Here is a 24,118-nt window from a genome sequence, read left to right as displayed (position 1 = left end):
ACAAAACAAAACAAAACAAAAAAAGAGAAGATAAAAGAAGAAACCAAAAAATAAATGAAACTCAAGTATTTGGGCCATGTTTGTGTGTTGTATGTAATATGGGTAAGAAGTTTTGTTCATAGTTTTTGTGTAGTTAGAGGGGGTAAGGTAATATAGGTAGATATAGTAGTATTACTTACATTTCGGAAGCATCGATCAGTGATTTCGCATAGATAAGAATAGAATCTCAATTGTTGTGTGTAAGTGAATTTTGATTGTTGTTCTTGTTGTTGAAGAAGTTTTCATAATTGTTTGTTCGTATTTTTGTTGGTTTTTTTTTTGGCTCAATTAAAAAGTTTAGTTAGTTAGTTTAGTATATATATATATAGAGAAAGAAACAAAATGTAATAGCTGTTAAAGAACATATTGTTATCTTGAGTTTCATAACAATTATAAATTAACTGTGACGAGAGAATGTTTTTTGTTTTGTTTTTTCTTTGTTATCGAGTACCCAGCATTTTTTTTTTTGTATGTATATCAACGGTTATCTGCAGTCAATTTGATTTTCATTTGAGAATATACAATATATAATACGTTTTCTGAACCAAAAACTAAACAAATTTTGTCATCGAAATTACAATATATGTATATGCGCCGATTTAATTCATTATCTCATACCATATCGGTGTATGGGATATTTCAAGTCCAAAAAAGTGATTTCAGCAACATTTTTCTCGACGGTTTGACATGAATCAGGAACCTCCTCCTCTGTCGTACCATTCGCTTGTGGTTAGTTAGTTTTTTTTTGGTTTTTGTTTTTTGGGGTGGGGAGAGGGGGTTTTGAATTAAATGTTATTCAACTAAACAACGTTTATGTATTTTTGTATATTTTTTTTTTTGTGTTTTTTTGTTTTTTTTTTCGTTTTGAGTATATTACATTACCATCGAAGCAAAAGTGATTTGAATATTATTTTTTTGTTTTTTAAAGGCGTTTACTATATTTCGTTTATACATAATTTGGTTTATGTTTTAACTACTTTATTTTAAAATTCAATAGGATTTCACCGTCCTGCTCGCATTTTGTTTTTTCTTTTTGTCAAATATGGGCATTTCATTTTGGATTAGAATTGTTATAATCGAATTTATTGATATAGGATAATGCTCCATATATGTATATATATATTTATTCGATTGATATCGGCCGTAGTTTAACATTTTATCCATAAATTTATTGCTGCCGAATTATGCCGAGTTATATACTGTGTGTGTTACTTTTAATATGGCATGTGGCATATATTATTATGCACTTTTGTATTTAGTTTTAGATCATTATTAGTATTATGTGATTTCTTCTCCGGTATTTCGGTTCCGTGGCATTAACTTAACAGGTCTCAATACTCATATCAACAAATTCAATTTAGAGATGATTGAAATCAGTTGAATATGGGCATAGATTATTATTATAGTATTATTATTTGCATTGATTTAATCTCATTTGCGTTTTGCGTATTATTATTGTTATTATTTTTGGTTGTTGCTGTATTTATTTTTAGTTAGTATTATGATGACTGACTGACTGACATATCACTGCATGACACATTTTCCCTCTATTTGGGTTTTTAGCTCATTTACTTGCGTTTCTATTTGATTTTTCAGTTCTGTAAAAAGAAATTGAGTATGGAAACAGCAATAAATAAGCATATTTTGTAGAGTAGACTACAAATGTTTTATGTATGTCAACTGGTTATGTATATGTATTTATTTGAAAATCAAAATAAAAACCAATAAATGTTAAATAATTTTCTCATGTACAGTCAGTTCAACTGTGGCCATGATTTCAAAATGTGCAATTTGGTGTGTTAGGATCGCGATGTGAACGAATGCATGTGAGTTTCAAGTACAGTAGTAGTTAAGTAGTTAGCATTCGATGCAGTGTAAAGAGTAATTAAGTATTATTCTGTTTTTTCTAAAAATCAAATTCGAACTCAAGCTTACTTTAGAGAACCTAAAATAAAATAAATTAAATGTATTCAAATAGAAACGTTTTTTGTTTTTAATTATCTGGAATTGTTTAAAGTAGAAGTAGAAATAGCAGTAAGAGAGAGAAAGAATATTGTTTGTCAACAATATGGAGAAGTAAGTTAATAGTAGCAGTAGTTAGTGCGAGGGCTGTATTATGTTTAAATTAGCATGGTAATAATAGAGAATTTTATAGGTAAGTGACTCTATGAAATGTAGGATAATCTTTCTGGTAAGAACTATTAAAGTTAATAAAAAAAAACGTTCATAATTTGTTATACCATCTATCTATATAGCGCTCCATATAGAGCTAAGAGCTAAATATTTGGAATGTCTTAAAAAATTTAGAAAAAATACTGCATTTAAGATTTAAGAAAATCATTAATGCTTGTAAAATATAGTTAGGTTGAGAGTTTAGAACTATATCCTACAATTTGATAATAATAAAGAAAATCATTTAGTTTAGATTGGTTTAAAATACACACTGAGTTAGGAACAGACTTAAAGACCTGTTAAAATATAATTCTGTGATTTAGTTCAACTTTATATGGCAAGAAAATTGCTATTTTTTGGTTTTTGGCATATTTCTATATGGTATAGCAACGATTTAATAGGTACGTTTGACAGTTTCAAATTTTAAAAAATTTTTTATAAAAAAAAGTGGTAAAACTGTATTTACTACACACACAGAATTCGGAATATTTTTTTAACAAAAATCACCTTGATGAGTCTGTTTTGAGACTTACTTACTAACTTGATTACTACTTGAAAATGAGTTGCGTATAATTCAAAATAGTTTAATCGTTTTGGATAGAAATATGACTCACAATGATGTCGAAAAAGATTAATAAATCGGGTTGAAAGCAACTCATCAGGAGTCGTGAGTAGGTTACTACTTCATCTCGACAGAGAATTCATTTGATCACAAGCAGGATTCAAAAACGATTCGTAACCGATCATAACTTTTAAAAAATGCTGGGTAGATAGTATCAAATGACAGGAAATGGTTGAAATATTCCTCGTAAAGTATGCCAACTAAATATATAACGTTTGATCTATGATCTATGCTATCAACGATACAACTACGTATCTAATTATAGTTAGATATTTATCATTCAGCCCTCGCTAGCGTAAGTAGAATGAAAGTTAGAAGTCACAGTCACATAGTAAAGTAGGCGTCAACGACAGATGATAGATAGATAGATAAATAGATGATATTCGGTGCAAGAAAAGGAAATACACATACATATGCAGAATATATGCACTATATATATTTTACATACGCTTTCACATAGTGTAAAATACATATACCACATACACACTATTTATTTGAGGAAGAGGAAAGAGTTAGACAAGAGGGAAAAAGTTGTTATATTTGTTTATATTCTGTTTTTGAGGTTTTTTTTTTGGTTTCATATATATTTTTTTGGTTTGTTTGTTTTATGTATTGTTTTTTATTTCAACTGCTTATTAAGTTGAAGTAAATGCAGTTTCTTTTTTTTTGTGTTTTTAAACGTTTTTTTGATGTTGATGTTTTTTTTGTTTACGTTTAAATTAATTTTAATTTTAGGCGTGTTTAGTTTCCAAAATGCAAGCCATAAAATATTCAAATTATAAATGCATAAATAAATGAATATAGCTAATCAATTAGTTGGTGCAGTTGGGTGAGTTGTAATAATGTAAAATTAAATATTAAATTCTTAAAACTAAACTAAAATAAACCCTCCCATTTCTATTACTTTTAAAGAGTCTTTCTTTAGTCGATATTTCGTTTGAGTCTTGAGTGTTTTATTTGAAAGTTTTGTTTAACCAACTTTTATTGGATATTTCTTGATGTTGTTTTGTTTTCTGAATAAGTAAAGATAGTAGTAGTAGAAGGAGAAAGCAGAGATAGTAATTGGAAAATTGTTGTGGTTTGTATTGGTTTCGGTTTGATTAGTTAGTTGGTTGCTTTGTTGTGGTGGAGTTTACATGAATACAAAATGTATTACAATTAGATAACCACACACACACACACACACACTAACGCACACACGCGCACACACAGCAAAGAAGGTAAAACATATTAACGGAATGGACTCACTTACCTTAGTCTAAGCATTTAAAACATACATAATTGGACTTTCGGTTTTCATTTTTGTGTAATTTGTTGTGTGTGTGTGTATGAAACCTAAGTACAATGCGACGATATTTAAATCGTCTTAACAGTTAGTTAGTTACTAAACTAGGTATTTGTACTAACATCAATTATTTCAACTTTAGAAGTAGTAACCCAGACTCAAATACATAAAGGAAATATATATTTACTATATGAAAGTTTGATTTCATCAAAAATATATTAAAAACATAATTAAAGGTGAAAAAATATATACACAAACACACACACACACAATGATATGCATGTGTGCCCATATATATATATATAGAAATTAGATTAAGTAAAATAAATATAAGTTAAGCACTTCTATCACAACTCATACCATAACATAGAAGCCATAGACCCAAGTCCGTCAACACATGCCCATTAACCGCATGCCCATTGGCCAACCCTATTTCATCATCACATGCAATACCCATTGGTCAACCCCACTCAATCGTCACATGCCCATTTGTCGCATGATCGCCAATCTCAAGTAACAGTCCGATCGCTAGGATAAACAATAAGCCTGCACCCCATTTTCCCAGGCCTTAGAAGAATGGTGTCGGGTTCGGTGCATACGCAGAATCACGCCACAAATTTCGGCAATAAACAAAGAATGGTCCTGAACACTTGTGTAAACAAAGAATGGTCCCACGCACTTAAAGTGGACTATTGGACTCAGCCAACGCCGCCGCCTGCGACGACGTCGATTACCCAAGCCTTCATCCAACATAATTGAACCATAGCAAATCAGTCTTGAGCCTAAGTACAAACCAACCGGTAACTTCGCTTAAACTCCGCCGAATTCGCTCACCAAAGTCAGCATCTTTCAGTTATAATATTAACATATTGTATTGTAATAAAAGTGACTTTATAAATAAAAATTCATTTTTTTAACCCGTGAGTGAAGGAAGTGTTTAATTGGCGCCCGAGCAGGGACCCTGCTAAATACAACGTGATCGTGAGTTAGTGAAAGATACCAGTGATTCGTGACCAAAAAACGCGTTAAAGGCCTTTAGAGTCAGTGAAACAAAAACACTATATCGAACTATACCACGAATCAGACAGGGTCATTTTAATCGCTGCGAATTCCTCTAAGACTAGTTCGGAGGAAAACTGAAAACCCAAAAGTGTTTGCCCAGGAGCGTTAGTACCTTCGACGTTGGAAAAGCGAGACCTCCTACAAACCGATCAGTAAAAAGCACCGAGGATGATAGCATTAACGTAAGTTAAGTAAAATAAACTTAAGCAGAAGAAAACCGAAATAAAATTTTTATTGTGAAAACACAGTGGGTGAAAAAATTTTGTGAATCAATATCAAGAAGCTAAAAAAATTTTTTTTATATAAAATCCTTAATTAAATTTTTTTTCCCACTCGAAAAAGAAAAACAAAATAATGAAAAATTAAGAAAGAAAATAATTAATAAGTAATATAAAAAAAAAAAAGTAGAGAAAATAATTTTGAAATTTTGGAAAAAATATTTTTATAAAAGATAACCACATAATATTGAAAATTTTGTATAATACCACAAGCCATTTCCATCCACGATTAGCGGACATACCGCTATATTTCTATCAATCCAAGATTAGCGGACATACCGCTATATTTTTATCAATATAAGCAAAAAATTTAATTTTCGCGGATTATATTTTTCGTATTCGCGATACCGTAACACCTTGAATTAATTTTTATCAATATAAACAAAAAATTTAATTTTCGCGGATTATATTTTTCGTATTCGCGATACCGTAACACCTTGAATTAACCCTAATTAAAAAAACAATCCATTTCCAAAATGACTAAAGACAACTGGGTTAAAGCCGCAGTCCTTCAGCAGGGTGGTATTCATGCAGCAGGCTCTGATGCTCCGACAGCATCCACCTCAAGTGCATCAACCGCAAATAGAATCGAGGCACTGTCAATTCAGGGACTAGATGTAGCTATCCAGACAATTTTGTCGTCTCAGTTACAGGAAATAGTGAAACAATTAAATCATTCTCAGTCAGGACATATACCCTTTAGGGACCAGGCAGCTGGCGTTCAGGATGATTGGCATGAACTAGATAAAGTGCCAGACATCGTAAAGAATCTTGACAAATTCTCAGGTAGCCGTGAGGATTTCTCAACATGGTTTACTACCGCCACAAAATTGATGGAATTGTATGCCCCCATTCAGGGAACACCCAAATACTATGCAATTCTTATGACCATTCGAGGAAAAATTACAGGCCATGCCAATACATTGTTGAAAGTCTATCGCACCGCATTACATTGGGGCGCAATCTCGCAGTGTTTGTTAACTGAGTATACGGACAGACGAGATTTAAGCACTTTAGAATATCAGCTGTTTACCATGACCCAGAAGGGCACCTCCATTCATGACTTCTACTTCGCAGTTCACACACAGATGTCGCTAATACTAGACCAAATCGAAACGATGGGTTATTCTCCCGAGACTATGGAAGCCATGGCTAAACAGGTCAGAGATAGGGCTCTAGATACCTTCATCAGAGGTCTGAACGGAGATCTCTCAGACAGAATGAGCTTAGCTGAACCTAAAGATCTGAGGCATGCATTGCAATTGTGCAATATGTTGGATAATAAGAGGGCTAGAAACATTATCGGCCATCGTGACATTCGTCCACCTGTAGGACCAAAACCCCAACAGTATGCTAAAATTAACGTGCAACCTCAACAATCGTTCATACCAGCAATTCCACCCAAACCTTACAACAACAACTTTTATAATCAGAAACCCATGCAAAACGTGTTCATTAAACCGAATGTTAATTTACCACAACAATTTGCTCCCAAGAGAGTCAACCAGTCTACCGTAAATTTTCCCAATAAAGTGCAGAGGCAATTCCATATAGAAACCGGTCCGTCAGGTGAACAATATATCACCATACCGCCTCAAGAAGAGCATTACTCCGATATGTCCGATTATCAGGCTGCTTATCAGGGCCAAGAAGACCCTTTTGAATCAGTCCCATATTCTGAGGTTCAACAATATCAACAGCAGCAGCAATATTTTACCTCACAAGGAGACAACTCAGAGTTAGTCCCACAGAACAAAGAGGAAACCAGACCACAATCGCAGGAGCCTCAACAACCACAAATCGAGGACACCGTTAATTTTTTAGGTTAAAGTGTTCCTCTTTGCCGTACTTTGTTGTCCGGGACAAAGACGGAACCTCATACAACTTCTTGATAGATACCGGCTCGAACAAGAACTATGTCCAACCAGAAATAGCAAAAAATGTAAAAACGAATGAACACAAGTTTTACGCGAACACCGTAAGCGGTCGCATTTTAATAACCAGCCATATCCATTTGGGTTTATTTAACGAACCCAATAAACCAATAACATTCTTCCTATTACCTAATCTGAATCCGTTCCACGGAATTCTAGGTAATGACTCACTAAGAGAGTTAAACGCTATCATTGATGTAGGGAAAGATCTACTATACGTCAACAACTCTCATGTTGTTAAAGTGAAGCAGATGCGAGCCCATCAGGTCCATACCCTCAAATCAGATGAGCTCACTAATCAGCAGAAATTAGGATTAAAGGCGCTCCAAGAGGAGTACAAATCGCTATTCGCGGACCCAAATAAAAAATTGACTTATGCTACTAATGTCCAAGGAGAAATCCGAACGACAACAGACACTCCAGTCTACACCAAGCATTACCCATATCCAGCCTCTCTAAGAGAAGTAGTAGAAGACCAGCTACAAGAATTATTACGAGATGGTATAATACGACCCTCACGGTCGCCCTATAATTCCCCTGTGTGGATAGTCCCTAAAAAGAGTGACAGCCTTGGGAATAAGCAATATAGGATGGTCATAGATTATAGAAAGCTCAATGCAGTTACAGTTTCGGATAGGTATCCTATCCCCGAAATCGGAGAAATGGTTGCGCAGTTGGGCAACAATAAGTATTTCTCTGTTCTTGATCTAAAGAGCGGATTTCATCAGATTTCCCTTAAGGAATCTGATATTGAAAAAACGGCATTCGCCGTGAATGGAGGGAAATACGAGTTCACGAGACTCCCCTTCGGCCTAAAGAATTCCCCATCAATATTCCAAAGAGCTCTCGATGATATTTTGAGAGATCTCATTGGAAAGATCTGTTACGTCTACATCGACGACATAATAATATTCAGTAAATCAGAGGAAGAGCATTTCCGACATCTAGCTTTGGTATTTTCTACCTTGTCCAAGGCAAATATGAAGGTCCAAGTAGATAAATGCAAATTCCTAAGACATAGCGTTGACTTCCTAGGCGTAGTAATTTCAAGGGAAGGAGTTAAAACCAATCCAGAGAAAATCCAAGCCATTAAAAAGTTCCCTATACCAAAGAACCTAAAACAACTAAGGTCCTTCCTGGGATTAGCTAGTTATTACAGAAGATTTATCAAAGATTTTGCTAAATTAGCTAGACCCTTGACTGCGTTATTGAGAGGAGAACATGGCAGAGCCAAGAAAAATGTCTCAAGTAAGATCGAAATCCGATTCGGTGAAGCCGAAACCGATGCCTTTGAGAAAGTGAAAAATGCATTAGTGTCACAAGACGTTATGCTAGCATACCCTGACTTTAAACAAGAGTTCCATCTAACCACCGATGCCTCAAACATCGCACTAGGAGCTTCTCTAGAACAGAATGGGAGACCCATTACATTTCTTTCCCGTGCGTTATCCAAAGCTGAAGAAAACTATGCCACAAATGAAAGAGAAATGCTAGCAATAGTATGGGCATTGGATAAGCTAAGAATGTATGTATACGGCAAGTCCAAGGTGATCATTTACACCGACCACCAGACTCTCACTTATGCTCTCAGCCCAAAAAATAACAACATAAAGCTGAAGAAATGGAAAAGTTACCTGGAGGAATACAACTACGAGTTGAAATATAAACCGGGTAGCTCAAATGTCGTAGCAGACGCACTCTCTAGGAACCCTACTAACATAAATGCTAGTAGTACGTCAGCTACAGTCCACAGTGATGAAAGCTCAGGGCATGAACTCATTCCAGCAATGGAAGTACCCATCAATGTCTTTAAAAACCAATTGTTTATCCTCACTGGTGATAACGAATCCACCACTTTCGAAATACCATTCCCCACATACCACAGACATACAATAGTGAGAAGTAATTATTCTGAAAACGATCTTGTAACTATTCTAAAAGAAAAGATGGATCCGAGAATAGTAAATGGTATTTTCACTTCTGAAAGTATCATGGGTAAAATTCAACAAATTTTTCCGGAGCATTTTAGGAATTACAAGGCAAGATTCACCCAAATTCAAACTGTAGATGTCCATGATCAGACCCAAGAACAAGAAATCATAATTAAAGAACACCTTAGAGCACATAGAAATTCCATCGAAAATAAAAAGCAAATTTTATCTGAGTATTTTTTCCCAGGTATGAAGAAAAAAGTAGAAGCAATAGTAAACTCTTGCCAAACATGTAAACTCTCAAAGTATCAACGACACCCTCCGAATCAAGAAATACAACCAACCCCTATTCCGACATATCCAGGCGAAATAATTCATATAGATTTATATTCCACCCAAAATAAGATCATTCTAACAGCCATAGACAAATTTTCTAAGTATGCGCAAGTTAAACTCGTAAACTCAAAAGCAGCAGAACATCTTAAAGTGCCCTTACGTGAGTTATTGATAGCCTTCGGTATGACGAAAACCGTGGTAATGGATAACGAAAAAGCTTTAAATTCTGCATCAATAAAATTTCTTTTAAATAATCAGTTAGGGATACAAGTCCACACTACCCCACCTTATACTTCATCCAGCAACGGCCAAATAGAAAGATTTCATTCCACATATACGGAAATAATGAGATGCTTGAAGCTAGAGCACCCCGAAATGGAATTTGAGGATTTAATATTCAAGGCTGTGGATGAATACAATAAAACAATCCATAGTACAACCAATAAAAAGCCAATAGAAGCATTTTTCGCAACAAATTTAATCCATACACCAGAAAAATTAGCACTCGAAAGGGAAAAGATTTCGGAAAACATCTTAAAGAAACAAAACAAAGACCTAGGGTACCATAACAAAACAAAAAAACCCATAAAAATTTACGATCCAGGTGAAACCATCTACGTTAGGATTAATAAACGATTAGGTTCGAAACTAACGTCTAGATACAAAAAAGAAATAGTAGCCGAAGATCTTAATACCAAAATTAAAACCAGGTCAGGCAGGATAGTTTATAAAAACCACTTGAAATATTGATAAACATCCTCTTCCGACAGATTGCTTATGTTACCACTTTGCTGGGGTCACACAACCATATTAGACTACACTAAGTCAAGAGTGGTCATGTTGGAAACCGGGTTAGCCGCGCGCCAGAACGGAACCTTTAAAATCGTCCATGTCATCGAACTAGAAAAATATCAAATGTCCATATCCGTTTTAAAAGAAGTCGTCAAAAATTCGACAAACCTAAGTCCGTATCAGCCTTTTTTGGCCTATGAGATAACGCGGATACAGAATGAACTGAGGAGGCTTCAGCCGATGCAGTTAAGAAACAAAAGATCGCTTGATATACTTGGCACGGCGTGGAAATGGTTAGCGGGCACACCTGATCATGAAGATCATATGATTGTGGTAAATAAGATCAATGAACAATTGGTAAACAATAATCGGCAGGTCGTAATTAATAATCTAATAGAAAATAAGATAAATGATTTAATTAAAATAACTAATACCATATTAATTAGAGGTAAACCCGAATCTAACAATAAGTCAAAAGAAATTGAAATAACCAAATTTAAATTGAGTCTTCTAAGAGAAGAAATAACAAATATTATCTATGCAATCGATTGGGCCAAGGCCAATACAGTAAATTCACTAATATTATCCTCTACCGAAATAGATTTTATCGAAACAATTAAAGAAGAAAGTTTAACATTTATAAACATTGAAGAATTAATAGAGTTTGCTGAGGTCAGTGTAGCCTCAGATGGTAAATCACTCCTTTATATTGTTAGCCTTCCCAGAGTAATTAATGAAATTTGTAAACAAATCCTAGCAATACCAATTAAATATCAAAAATTTATAGAAGAAATAGATTATGAAAACATCATGAAATGTAACAAGAAATATTTCGGGTTAACCAATAAGAGTAATTGTAAAATTCATAATGGTAAGACAATTTGTAAACTGGAAGATCTGACTAATTTAGAAAACAGTAAATGTATAGGAGCCTACTTGCAAAGAAGGAATCCCCAATGTAAGGTCATCAACAATCAGCACGTAAAATCTCATTCAGAAATAATGCCCGGTACCTTGCTGCTGAACCAATTCCAAGGGGACATCAGCATCAATGGAGAAAACATCACCCTAGAAGGCACCTTCATAATCCAAGCGGAAAACGCGACAGTCATAATAGAAGACTCCTGGTATATTGTGAAGACACGCTTTGAAGCCGAGGTTCAACCACCGCTGTTACAGTTACTATCAAATAAGCAGCAGAGAGGTGAAAAGCTATCGCTGGAAATGATCAAGGAGTTACACATCAATAATACTAATAATCTGGAGCGTATCCAAAGAAACAACTTGATTATGTCTTCGTCAAACTGGATTATTCTAACTCTTCTAGCAGCTGCGATGATAACATATTGCATCATTAAAAAATACTGCAGCCACGGAACAGGCAACCATGGTCCACCAATGGAAGTCTCAATCGGGCCCGTCCAATATGTTGTTGCGACCGAGGACGTCCGCACTTAAAGGGGGAGGAGTTAAGCACTTCTATCACAACTCATACCATAACATAGAAGCCATAGACCCAAGTCCGTCAACACATGCCCATTAACCGCATGCCCATTGGCCAACCCTATTTCATCATCACATGCAATACCCATTGGTCAACCCCACTCAATCGTCACATGCCCATTTGTCGCATGATCGCCAATCTCAAGTAACAGTCCGATCGCTAGGATAAACAATAAGCCTGCACCCCATTTTCCCAGGCCTTAGAAGAATGGTGTCGGGTTCGGTGCATACGCAGAATCACGCCACAAATTTCGGCAATAAACAAAGAATGGTCCTGAACACTTGTGTAAACAAAGAATGGTCCCACGCACTTAAAGTGGACTATTGGACTCAGCCAACGCCGCCGCCTGCGACGACGTCGATTACCCAAGCCTTCATCCAACATAATTGAACCATAGCAAATCAGTCTTGAGCCTAAGTACAAACCAACCGGTAACTTCGCTTAAACTCCGCCGAATTCGCTCACCAAAGTCAGCATCTTTCAGTTATAATATTAACATATTGTATTGTAATAAAAGTGACTTTATAAATAAAAATTCATTTTTTTAACCCGTGAGTGAAGGAAGTGTTTAATTTATATAATGAGTGCAATTTACACTTGAGTTTAATAGATTAGACGCAGTTCATATTCACATTCGTTGCATTGAAATGAAAGTTTATAGATTTTCTTTATTCTTCGCATTTGTTTTTTTTCTCTTGATAGTTAGTTGAAGTATTAGAGAGTTAGATAGTTATAGGAGAGTTCGAGTTAGATTTAGTGTATAGTTGGTAAAGATTTGATATACGCACAGGAAACAGATTATAGATAGAGATAGGTAGATAGATAGCATTAGAGTTTTAGATAGTTTAGTTGCACTTAAGTAGATGTAGTAGATAGATACGAGACAGTTACGCACACACACACAGAGATAATTCTAATAGTTTGCTACTTTCAAGCGTCGCATAGTTTATAGCTGTTTAGTTTTAGTTTTTGATTAGTAGATGTCGTTTGTTGTTTTTTTATTTTGGTTTGGTTTTAAGTTGTTTTAAAGGTTTAAAAATAATAATATAATGGAAATAATCTGAGAGATTCTCATAAACAGACACATATTTAATTAGCTTGGTGAGTTATAGTAGATAATACACACATAATATATAAGTATAATAGATAGGTTAGCAGTAGAGTAGGTAGTCAGATGCCATTTTTGTGATAGAAGAGACGTCGACACACACAAAGAGGTAGAAGACAGAGAGGGGAATCAACAACAATAACTTACTTGTAAAATCGTCGAGCTCCTCCTGCTCTGCCTCGGCGGCCAACTCTTCGGGCGTCTTCTTTTTCCTCATCAATGGGTTAGGCTCTTCCTGTGGTGCCGCTTCAACGATTTCCTCTTTCTTCTTGATATTGTACTGTGGGTGTTTGTAAGGTGTGTTTATGTGTGTAAGGGTGTGGGTATAGAAAATTGGTTAGGTTGGATATTGGCTCGAAGGTATTTTCTTTAGGTCTAACACTTTGGTGGGTCGTGGCTTTTTGTTGTTGTTGTTCCTTTGTAATTCAATCTGACTCCGTTAGGGAGTCGCTTATATAAAGGACTCCCTACTAGAGTCAATTTGAACTGCCGCAGGAAGTTCTCAAGCCACTTTAGATTATGCTTATGCACTTATAACAAAAAAAAAATGAGAAGCAAAATAAAGAGAACAAAGGTGAAATCCTTTTTGCTTACCTTATCGCGTATGTCCTGTCTCATCTTTTCACGCTCTTCCTCCATTTTCCGGTGCTTCTCCTTGCGTCGCTCTTCAGCCTCACGTATGGCCTCCTGACGCTCTCTCTCCTCCTCCTCTGCCTTTTCCTTGTCATCGCCATCATCACCGCCATCACCTCCTACAGCGCCTACAGCGATTAACGATTGAAAAGGTTTTGAATATATTATTAGTATTTTTGTATTTGTTTTGTCTTTTTCAGCTTGAATGCATCTCTTATCTCCTCTAGTTCGTTTTGGCTTCGATTAAATACTAAAATCTACATTTAACTCGAAACAAAAATCGGCCATGACCAATTTTATAGAGGCTTTTGACATTTTGACACATTTGATTACATTTGAATTTTTTTCCCCCAAGATGACTAGCAAACGAATTGAGTAGATTTGGCTACATATGTATTTTTGTTTGTTTTTCTTTGGTTTGGCTTTAGGTTATCGCTAGCCATGCCAGTGACACTGGCAACGCGATTAGTTGGTTAGTTGGCCCCAAAAAGCGTTTAACTCAGTGTGGAAACATAAGCGAAACGAGGCACAGACTAGACGGAAGTGAATTAGACATAGTATAAGCTGCGATTTTGTTTTCTTTTCCGACCTTCCTCTACGCGTCTACGGTCAGAGTGGTGGAAAAAGTGATAGTGGAAAAAACTGTTCATTCCGTATTGGTATGCCAAAGAATGTATTTGGTAGTGATTTTAGTCTTGGCCGCAACGCGTGCCTCACAAAGTACCTCAATTAGTGTGGAAAATGATCTTTTGCATTTCTCCTACGAGCTGGAACAGCAGTTGGACACCAGTTTTAAGCCTTGTGATGATTTTTATGGCTATGTCTGCACACGGAATGCAAATCTCAATCAGACGGTGCAACAGCAACGTTTTCAGCATTTTCTCAAAGTGGCCAACGATGAGCAATTATTGGATGTGGAATTGCAATTGATAAATTTCTACAAGTCCTGCGAATCGAATCGTGGCATAGATGCCCTAAAGATATCACAATTGTATAGACAGAGTGGCGGTTGGCCAGCTCTTGAAGCTGGTGCCAAATCTCAGAACCGAAGTCAAGAGCTGGCCAAAAATAATCAGACATTGACTTGGCTTACATTACTGGGTCATTTCCATGAGATGGGATCGCCATATTTCTTTGAAACAGTCGTCACCATGAAGTCCAATAAGCGTCTAGTGACCATTCAACCGGACACAAGTCGTCGCCAAACAATGCGTAAATTTGAGCAACGTGTAAGCGAACTACTCCAAGAATTTGGTATTGAACAAAGTCGGGCCCATGTGGCGGCCCTTGAAGTGCTTAGCTTTGAGCGAAGTCGACGTGAGATTATCAAGAGCGAGTATATAGACGACCAGGTGCAGTTTAACTATGGCAATTTTAAGCGTGGTCCTTTGTCAAATGTTACGCTCGGACGACTTGACTGGGATGGCTATTTCAGGAGACTTTTGGGCGGCAAAGTGCCTCAATCGAATGATATAATTGTGATTAAGCAACTGCCCAGATTGATGGACTATTTTCTATTGCTGCAGAATACTACTATGCATAGATTACTCAACTGGATGTGGACAGATTATCTAATGGGTGAGTAGAATCATGGGATAGCAGAAGAATGTCGCTAAATTCTTATACTTTTCTGTCCCATGCAGATATAACTTCATCCAATTGCCAGGAACTGGCTGAAACCTACATGGGCGATGTCTATGCGCATGTGGTGCAACGTGTGAGTGCCGATCGCGTAGAGTTGGCTGAAATGTATTCGGCCATTGGTAAATCTTACAGAGGACACTTTTCTGGTACCAACAATGGTACCGTGTGGATTGATGAGCTATCCCAGCAATGCTCTCAGCAGTTTCTTGGACGTGTAATGCATTTGACCTTGGATGGAGATGAGGGTCTGGACGCAGCCTATAGGGAACTTATATTGGGACGTCGCAGTTTCTATCGTAATTTGGAGAAACTGAAGCGATTTCAACGCAAACGTCAGCCTCCACCTCAACCGGCCACAGAGCAATTGCGACAATATGCCCAGGTCTTTGATGCCGTCAATGCTGTTCTGGGGAAACAGAACTTGAGTACTCCGCTCAACTATTTGCTGGTGGGAGAGTATTTTGCCCGCAATCTGGTGGCCGCCGGCAGTAGCAGTCGTACTCCAGGTGCCTGGCGTAGCATGGATACAGACAAAGAGTTTACTCTCTTTAAGGATTGCAGTGGAATCACAAGTGCTAGTCAAGTGAATTCGAATGATTTACTACTCGGCCTATTGGCACATCGTGAAAGTTGGTCTAGCTACATGAAATGGCTAAGTCAACCTATGGGATCTCAACTGCAAAGACGTCTGGATTCGTTGCTTAATGTGGGACGGCTTAAGTTGTCGCTTAAACGTCTTTACTTCATTGGAAATCAATTGATCGACTGTCGCTATAGACTTAGTGCAGTGCAGCAAGAACGCCGAAGGCAACTAAGTCATGCCATTCTAAGGCATACGCCGGAATTTAGTGAAATATTCAATTGCCGTGCCGGAGATGCTCTCTACGGACATGCAACACAGAATTGTAATGTATTCTAAGGGTTAAAGGAGAGAATAAACTAAAATTAGATTTCAGTTAATTGGCAAAGAGTAAAGTTCTTTTTGGCTAAATCTACTTAAGACCAACACACACACACACACACGTACATATATAAATTGGACCTTGAACTTTTAGTTTGCCTTACAAAAACAAACATAAAAAAATCAATAAGTTTGGCATAAGATAGACAGCTCAGTTGGCCGTCGCCTAAAAGTTGAGCGTTTAATTGATTGATTTTTCTTCTCGTCTCGGATTTTTCTTTAGTTGTTTTCAAGCATATGTTTACAGTTGGCACGATTACGTGTTGTACAATATATGTATGTATGTATATATTCTGTGTGTCTATGTAATTGTGTTGAACGTTTGTTTGCTTATATGTGTGTGTGTGTAGTAAGGTAAAATAACGAAAGTTACTCATAAAAAAACTTACATTGAAGAGAGTTTTCGTTTTACAGTTTACAGCGTTTGGTTTTTGTGTGTAATAAGAGAGAGAGAGAGAGAAAGAGAGAAAGAGCGAATGAGAGAGTGAGTAAGTAAGTAAGAGAGATAGAGACAGAGAGAGAGAATGAAATAGTGATGAAGAGATTTACGTTTCGTATTTGTTTAACAAAATGCACTTTGCACAAACATTGATTTAAACAGAAACTGTTTCGTTTCTTTTTTTGTTGTTTTGCAAAAGTTCTTTTTTTCGTTTCATTTTGTTCTCATACCAATGAAATTCATGATTTCTAGGCGCCTTTAGCCAATGCTATCTCTCCGTATTTGTGCCTTTTGTTAATCACGTTGCGAAAGGAGCGAAAGTTAAATGCAACCGATGCCTTAGCCGATGCTGGCACTACTGTGCGCCTCAATGCGCCGCTTTCTTCTCGCACACGGGGCAGGAGTCGCTGCTGTCGCTGCTGCTGCTGCTACTGCTACTGCTACAACAACTGCTGCAGTTGTGACACACTGACGCCGTAGTGTCCAACGATAGCTGCCTCGTGGTTGTGGTCGTCGTTGCTGTTGTCGTTGGCGTTGTCGTTGTTGTTGCCATGACTCTAGCGATCCAATCGATTGTAACATTTTACAAAAGCGCAAGACGAAGTAGTGCGAACGCGTCAACGAGCTCACACGAACTGAACACTGAACTGAACTTGATTGTTGCCTACTTTTTGGGGCCACTGCGAAAGGATGCGATGGATGCTTATTGCTGAAGATTGCTGCAGCTGGCAGCAGCAGAATGGAGTCAACTTTAGCCACAGAAGTGCAAACGTGGAGTAGGAGTATTTGCAGCATTTGACTGGCTTTTTATGTCCTGTCGCCAGCAAATAAAGGCTGCAGCGCGTCAGCAACAGCGACAGCGACAGCGAAGTTGTCGCCGGCATCGCTGGACCGCGTCGTGATTTGAGCTTAGGCATTGATGATGATGATGATGATGACCTAACCAGCAAAACTGGGGGATGACTTTGGACTTGATGGCCAAAGCGCTTGCGCAGTTCTCATTAAGCTCTAGAGGAATAAGGGACTTTGAGTTTGAGCATCTCGATGATAACAGCAGCAGAGACAGAGACCTAGGCAGAGACCGAGACTGAGGCAGAAGCAGAAATATCGGCAGTAGCAGCAGCAGCAGCAGCAGCAACTGCGACGACATCATCAACATTTTTACCCGCTCCAATTATTGTTGTTAGCAACATATAGGCTGTTCAGTTCAGTTGACGTCAGCTGCGACGTTGACATCGGCATCGGCGTGAAATAGCGCAAACGCACAAAAAATTCCCACGAGTTGTGCTCTTGAGCGTTTTTTTCCAGAGCATGCTCAGCAATTGGAGGGTGTTTACGGGTGAGTGTGCGTTTGTGTGTGTGTGGGGGGAAGACATACTTTGTTTAAGCCCGTTTAACTTGCACCCAACCCCACATTGTTCCCATTGCTCATGCTGTGCGGGCGCTCTCTCTCTCTCTCTCTCTCTCGCTCTTTCTCTCTCTGTGAGTGTTGGAGGAAAAGGCAACGCACATTAAATTGAATTTATAGTCATCAATTTGCTGAATAGCTTTGTGAATGAACTTTTTAGGGTGACTGTGACTTGATTTGCAGACGTATTTATTGTTTTCATAAATTAGTCAAAGTATTTTATAATAAAAAGAATTGATTTCTACAGAAATGGTGTCAAATGGCTTTGACTACCTCCCCACCCCTCCTCCACTGCACGTTCGGCCATTCTATTCGATTCCCCCTTGCTACTACGCTCATGAATACTGGCAAATATTGCGCTTTTATGAGACTTTTGTAATTTGCTTTATGAACTTTATGAACTTGCCCATTTTAACAACTTCCCCACTCGCAAGAATAGGGAGTGCACTGGAGATAGAGAGTAGCGGGAAGAGAATTTCATTTCTATGAGTGTATGTGCGTTGAATTTCCTGCAAAAGTCTTTAAGCTACTTGGAGTCCGGAACGAACGATGGAGTAGGAGCCCCTCACTCTTCTTCTGCTTCGTTGTCGACTGCTGCATGGAGTGCACAATTCAATTAAAAACTAATCAAGCCTATTGTAATATAATTATCATGCCAACATAATTAACACTGCTTCTGCATGGTCTTTTAGCTCTTACAGCTTCTTCATTCTAGCCACCCAAGCCCCACAGAGACCACTTTGTCTTTTTCTGTTGCCTGCTTTGCATTCTTCATTTATCTTGTTTTTTTTTCTCCTCTTTTTTTTTTTTTGCTTTTTGCTTTTGGGTCTAATGGAAATGGACAACCCGTTAGCGTTGACCATTGATGTTCCTTTAAGGCCTGCGGAAGCCTTCAATTTGCATGAGAAATGCTTCTGACAGGCCCAAAAAAAAAAGAAAAAAAAATGACAAGAAAGATAACAGAAAATAAGGAAAATCAGTCTGTCTATACAAATTGGTTGTTGGTTCTTGGGGTTTTTTGCTTTCATTCTTTTCCATTTCTTTTTTTTTTTTTGCTGTTAAAAGCTTTACTTTTCGCTGCGTGTCATGGGCATAATGAGGGTACTTAATACCTAGTCCATGTGAGTGAGAGCTAAGAAGTAGGAGTGGGGGAGTGAAATGGGAAAGTGAGAATGCGATTGGGGTTGGGGTTTGGGTAGGTGATGATACATATAAATATATATCCACAAAGTGTTTTCTGGCCAAAGTCATAAGTCTGATATACGAGCTACTATCTGGGGCTTGGGATAAGTCTAGGTCTTAGAGATAGAGAGAGAGAGAGGTGGAGAGTGCGTTTTATTGCTTCGACTGCTATTTTGAATACCAACACGTCAGCGGCTGTTCATGGGATAAGGAAGGATGGGCCAAGGATGCCAAGGCGCAAATGGAACGTGGCTAAAGTCAAAGTGAAACTATGGAGCTACGTAATTGTCTTATATGCATGGGCATAGCATCATCATCATCATCATCATCCGTATGGATGTGGTTGTGTGAATGCGGATGCGGATGCGGATGCGGATGGTTCGTTGGTGACATTTATGCGACTTAATACGCGCACGCTAAGGGAATAAAACATTAGAGTTCAGTTCAGTTGAGTTCCGTTTTTCTTCTCATTGGGATGTGGTTGTGTCTCACAAGGCACAAAAAAACAAAAAAAAAAAAAATAAAAGGAGAGGAAAGGAAAGGAACAACACCAAGACCAAAATGGAAATGGGAATGGAAATGAAAATGGAAATGGCATGGGGAAGTTTTAGCCATTTGTGCCGAGTGTTTTATGCCTTAGCCTCTCTCTCACTTTTTCTCTCCTCCCGCCCTCCTTAAGATCCCAGTTCAACTTTAGCAATTCTCCCGCCCCCCCGCTTGGGTTGGGCCACTCCCCTGCAGGATGCTGCGTAATTTTGCTCCTTGGCCTTCGTTTGTTCATTGTAAGGAGTTGGTGAAAAGGCACGAACGGCAAATTATTTTCTTGCTTAATCCGGTTCAAGCCCGCTGAGCTTTGTTAGACTCCAAGAATCTACGCACGTACTGGGTCAAAGAGATGGTGCGTACAAATGACAGGAAGGCAAGCGGAAGGCTCTACGATCCTGTGTGTCCGTGTGTGTGTGTGTCTTCTAAGGGAAATGTTGGCTTAATATGTACGTTAAGCCGATGCCGGTGCCACTGACACCCCTCGCTAATGTTTTCATTGTCATAGTCGCTAATAGCAACAACCATATTCCCGCTGTAATTACATTTTAACAGGCTCAAAGAGCCTGATATTTACTTATGGCCGCACTCGCCTTCACACTGCTGCCACTTGGTAGAATTGTACCAAGAGTATATGTCGGCCCCCTCCCCCCACATATCTCTGTATCTATTCAGTCTCTCAGTCTCCCAGTGTGTGTGTGTGGGCATAAGTAAGTAGCGGGCGGTCTTTGAGTGCGTGTGCAAGTGTTGAAATGATGTCGGCTGAGGCATTGCTTTTTCCTCTTTCTTTCTCTGTGTATGTGTGTATGTATGTGTTGACTTGTGGCTGCTTATGACTCTTCATAATGACGCAAGACCGAGTAAATCTCATTGCCATTTCGCTGGCTGCACACAATTCTTTTCTTTTAGCGCCAGCAATTAGTTGTACGTAAGTCTCATCACAACTCAACTACCCCCAACCCTTGTCCTTTTTGGGCCTCATCAGTATCCGCACTCGCCGCCACCCTTCACTGGTCACCCTTAAAGCCCCCCATTCCATCACTCATCCAGCAGCCCATTGTGGCATGTTTGGAATGCGTCTTCATGTCGTGGCAAAAAGGCAAAATTTGACAAAAACAAAAAAAAAGGACCAAAAAATAAAATGCTGCACAGCTGCTGATGTTGCTGCTGCTGTCTGACAGCTGGTAAACTGCATGCAAATATTTTGGTGCCTGCTCTTGCTTATTCCGAAATATTTGAAGAATTTTTAATATACATAATTTATGCCATTCCACTGTGTTTGCCCCCCACTTGCTGTTGCCCCTTCTCTTTGCACAATACCGACACCTTATTCATCATACATATATCTATATATATGTAGATTTTTGTCTGTGTTGGTGTGTATATGTGTGTGTGTGATTTTGCGCCAACTTTCAGCCATCCGCAATGTGTGATAAATTAATGCGTCATTGTCATCCTGTGGCTTGTTGCCCGTGAGTTTACATGGCCATTGGGAATTAACTATGACAACTATGAAGAGGACACAACAGGCCACAGAACAGAACAGAACAGTGCAAAATGTTGAAAAAAGAGAATTTCATATAAACTAATGGAAATATATATATACAATTTATTGTCATTTTGTGTGAATAATTCATTCTATTTTTGCTCAAAATCGAATAACCATCATCCGGCTTAAGTGTAAAGGTAAAGGGTTTCCCCCACATTTGGTTTGGGTAAAATACAAGAGAAAGAATTGAATTTCACAATTTATTTGGCTTTTTGTCTCTACACATTTCCCGTTTTTTTTTATTATTCCCATTTGTGTATTGTTATTTGATTAATTGAACGGCTGTGATAGATTAAAAAATATCAATCAAATGAAATAGTCCTTGACTTGTAATACATATTTGAAGTGGATGAATTGCATCCCAGGTGTGTCATTATTTAATTGTATTTTGGTCTATGTGAAGGTAAAGTAAAAAAAAAAAACTGTGGAATCAAGTTTCTTATGTGAAACGAATAACATTTGAGCGGATTTAATTACAATATATAAAAGATAGAATCAGTTGCCTTTTTATCTGTTTGTTTCAAAAACAATTTCTAACTAACTCTTTAATTAAATCAACAATGGATAAATATCGTAGGTAAGTACTTTACTAATTACATCTACAGCCATAAGAAAGTCAAAAGGAATTGAATAAATTTGCTGGCAAATGGAAATACATATTAATTTTAATTCTAAACAGATCAGACTTCAATCCTTAGGGGTTTTTATTTGCTTTCCCTATAACATAGTCAAAACAGTTTAATTTAACGATTTTTTGACAAAGTTTAAGCTCTGAATAAATTATGATTTGAGATTATGAGCAGGCAAATAAATTATATAAAGATTCAATTTGCTTTGGCTCAAATTGCTCTTCTGTAAATAACGAATTTGTAAGAATTAAGTAAACATTGCATAAATCTAGGCGCAACATTTTCTGAGAAACAAATGCGAAGGAACAACTTTGCACTCTTTAAACGTTTTTATTTATTTAAATAATGCTTATACAAAGCACTGACAAATATAAGCCTAAAACAGACATGGCTCATATAATTTGATATATAAATTTTATGTTCAAAATTCATTTCAATGCTTAAATTGACATGAATACGAGATGACACACAGTAAACCTATCATCAATGGCATTATATTATTGTACAATATGCTGACATATTCAACAATATCAATCAGAATTTAATACTTTACATCATATATTCATTGTTCATACATCAGTTAACAGGGAGTATAAGCAGGTTAGCAAAATGTTGGTTCAATTTCTTTTAAATTCAACTCTCATTAAGCACAAAAAACCAAAAGCCAAAATCTATTCAATTCACAAAAATTCTATCATGTTCCGTTGGAGAGGCATATGACAATATGTGTCAAACAATTGAAAATATGCAGACAACAGCAACATTTGTTTGCTTTACAAGTTAGACGAGTACACGAGAAAACACCGAGCAGACCAGCAATGGCACCTAAATAAAAGTATTGTGCTATCTAAACATATACACCAACACACATACATACACAACTGTAGCATGTAACATATGCGAAAGAGAGATATAGTTGTAACCATCTATGGCAGCTAGCATGTGTCCCCTTTTTTTTTGTTTCGTTTTTGTTTTTTTTTCTGTTGCCTTAGACTGGAATGACGGCAAAGGATGTGTGTCGCATGTGTCAAAATGTTTGCTCATCAAAATGAAAATAATTCCGGGGCGCACACGGAATTTTTTTTCTCTTTTGCTTTTCTATTTTTTTTTTCTCCTTTTTCTCATGGTTTTTTTTTTCTTTTTTATTGAGGGCTTAACACCCCTTGCAGCACTTGTGCCATTGACAGACTTAACTTAACGTATGGGTTAGATTTAGATTTGGTATTTTTCTTTTAGGGTTTAGGTTACGGGGGCAATAGTAAATAGAATATATATGTAGATATAGGAGATTTCGTAAGACAATAAAATACTTTACTTATACTTTACCTCATTGTAAATACGCGTTGTATATTAGGTTGTAGTAGTTATAGTAGAAGTAGAATAGTAGAAGATGTAAGTTGTTTTGTAGTTAGTATTGGGTATGGTTCCGTAGTACGATAGTAGAGAGTAATAGTAGTAAGTAGTAGTAGTAGTAGTAGTAGTAGTAGAAGTAGTAGAGTAGAAGAAGTAGTAGTAGAAGAAGAAGTAGAAGTAGATAAAAAAGCATTTTAACAAAACATTTTTTTTGGCAGAAAGTAATAAATTGAATATTTAATAGAAATATATTTGAGTATTTTTTTGTTGTATATTGCGGAAAAATAAATTTTGTATTAGTATTTTTAGTTTTTCTATGATTTTGAAACCGAAAACAAAAGAAAACGCAACAAAATGCTAATAAAATATTATGTATATTTGCAAAAATTTCTAGATTAATTTCTTTGTGGTTATTCAATTCCATATTAATGAGAAATAAGAAGAAAAAAATTTGTTTTAGAAAACAAAAAACTTGTTCTTTGCACAAAACTAAAACGAAATTAAGTTAAACAAAAAGTCGTAAACAATTTTGTTTCAAGTATTTTTCTATTCAAATAAAAATTAAGAATGACTGTTGCGTTGGCGTGTAAAGTTTTTTGAGGCGGGCCCGGTGGGGTTTTTGGTGGTTTGGGGGAGGGAGGGGTGAAAACTTTTTATTTTTTTGTTGTTTGGAAATTTTAAGCATAATCAAATTGATTTCGATTAAGGCAAAAG

At 37.0% G+C, this 24,118-nt stretch overlaps 2 protein-coding genes across 6 annotated transcripts in view; one reads left to right on the top strand and one right to left on the bottom strand.

The window, feature by feature from the left end:
- Positions 1–266: 266 nt before the first annotated feature.
- Positions 267–24,118, bottom strand: part of LOC6647267 (complexin) — a 36,035-nt gene continuing 12,183 nt past the window's right edge. For 2 of the 5 annotated variants that reach the window (XM_002070551.4, XM_015177295.3), the window contains 3 exons: positions 13,658–13,815; positions 13,211–13,343; positions 267–1,637 (listed from right to left, as the gene is read on the bottom strand). In XM_002070551.4, coding sequence (XP_002070587.2) covers positions 1,564–1,637; positions 13,211–13,343; positions 13,658–13,815 — 365 coding nt within the window. In that variant the 3' untranslated portion in view covers positions 267–1,563. Of the gene's footprint in view, positions 1,638–13,210; positions 13,344–13,657; positions 13,825–16,970; positions 17,074–24,118 lie in introns of those variants that run through there. The other 3 variants (XM_015177296.3, XM_023178345.2, XM_023178344.2) reach the window with 3 other exon arrangements.
- LOC6647268 lies at positions 14,231–16,300 on the top strand. The gene is made up of 2 exons (XM_002070552.3): positions 14,231–15,274; positions 15,340–16,300. Exons 1-2 carry the CDS (start codon positions 14,368–14,370, stop codon positions 16,257–16,259), a joined length of 1,827 nt encoding a protein of 608 aa, XP_002070588.1. The 5' UTR covers positions 14,231–14,367; the 3' UTR covers positions 16,260–16,300.

The sequence above is a fragment of the Drosophila willistoni genome, chromosome 3R, assembly GCF_018902025.1.
Source record: "Drosophila willistoni isolate 14030-0811.24 chromosome 3R, UCI_dwil_1.1, whole genome shotgun sequence".
NCBI lineage: Eukaryota > Metazoa > Arthropoda > Insecta > Diptera > Drosophilidae > Drosophila > Drosophila willistoni.
The sequence above is the reverse complement of the archived record's forward strand: the minus strand, read 5'-3'. Positions and strand labels throughout refer to the sequence as shown.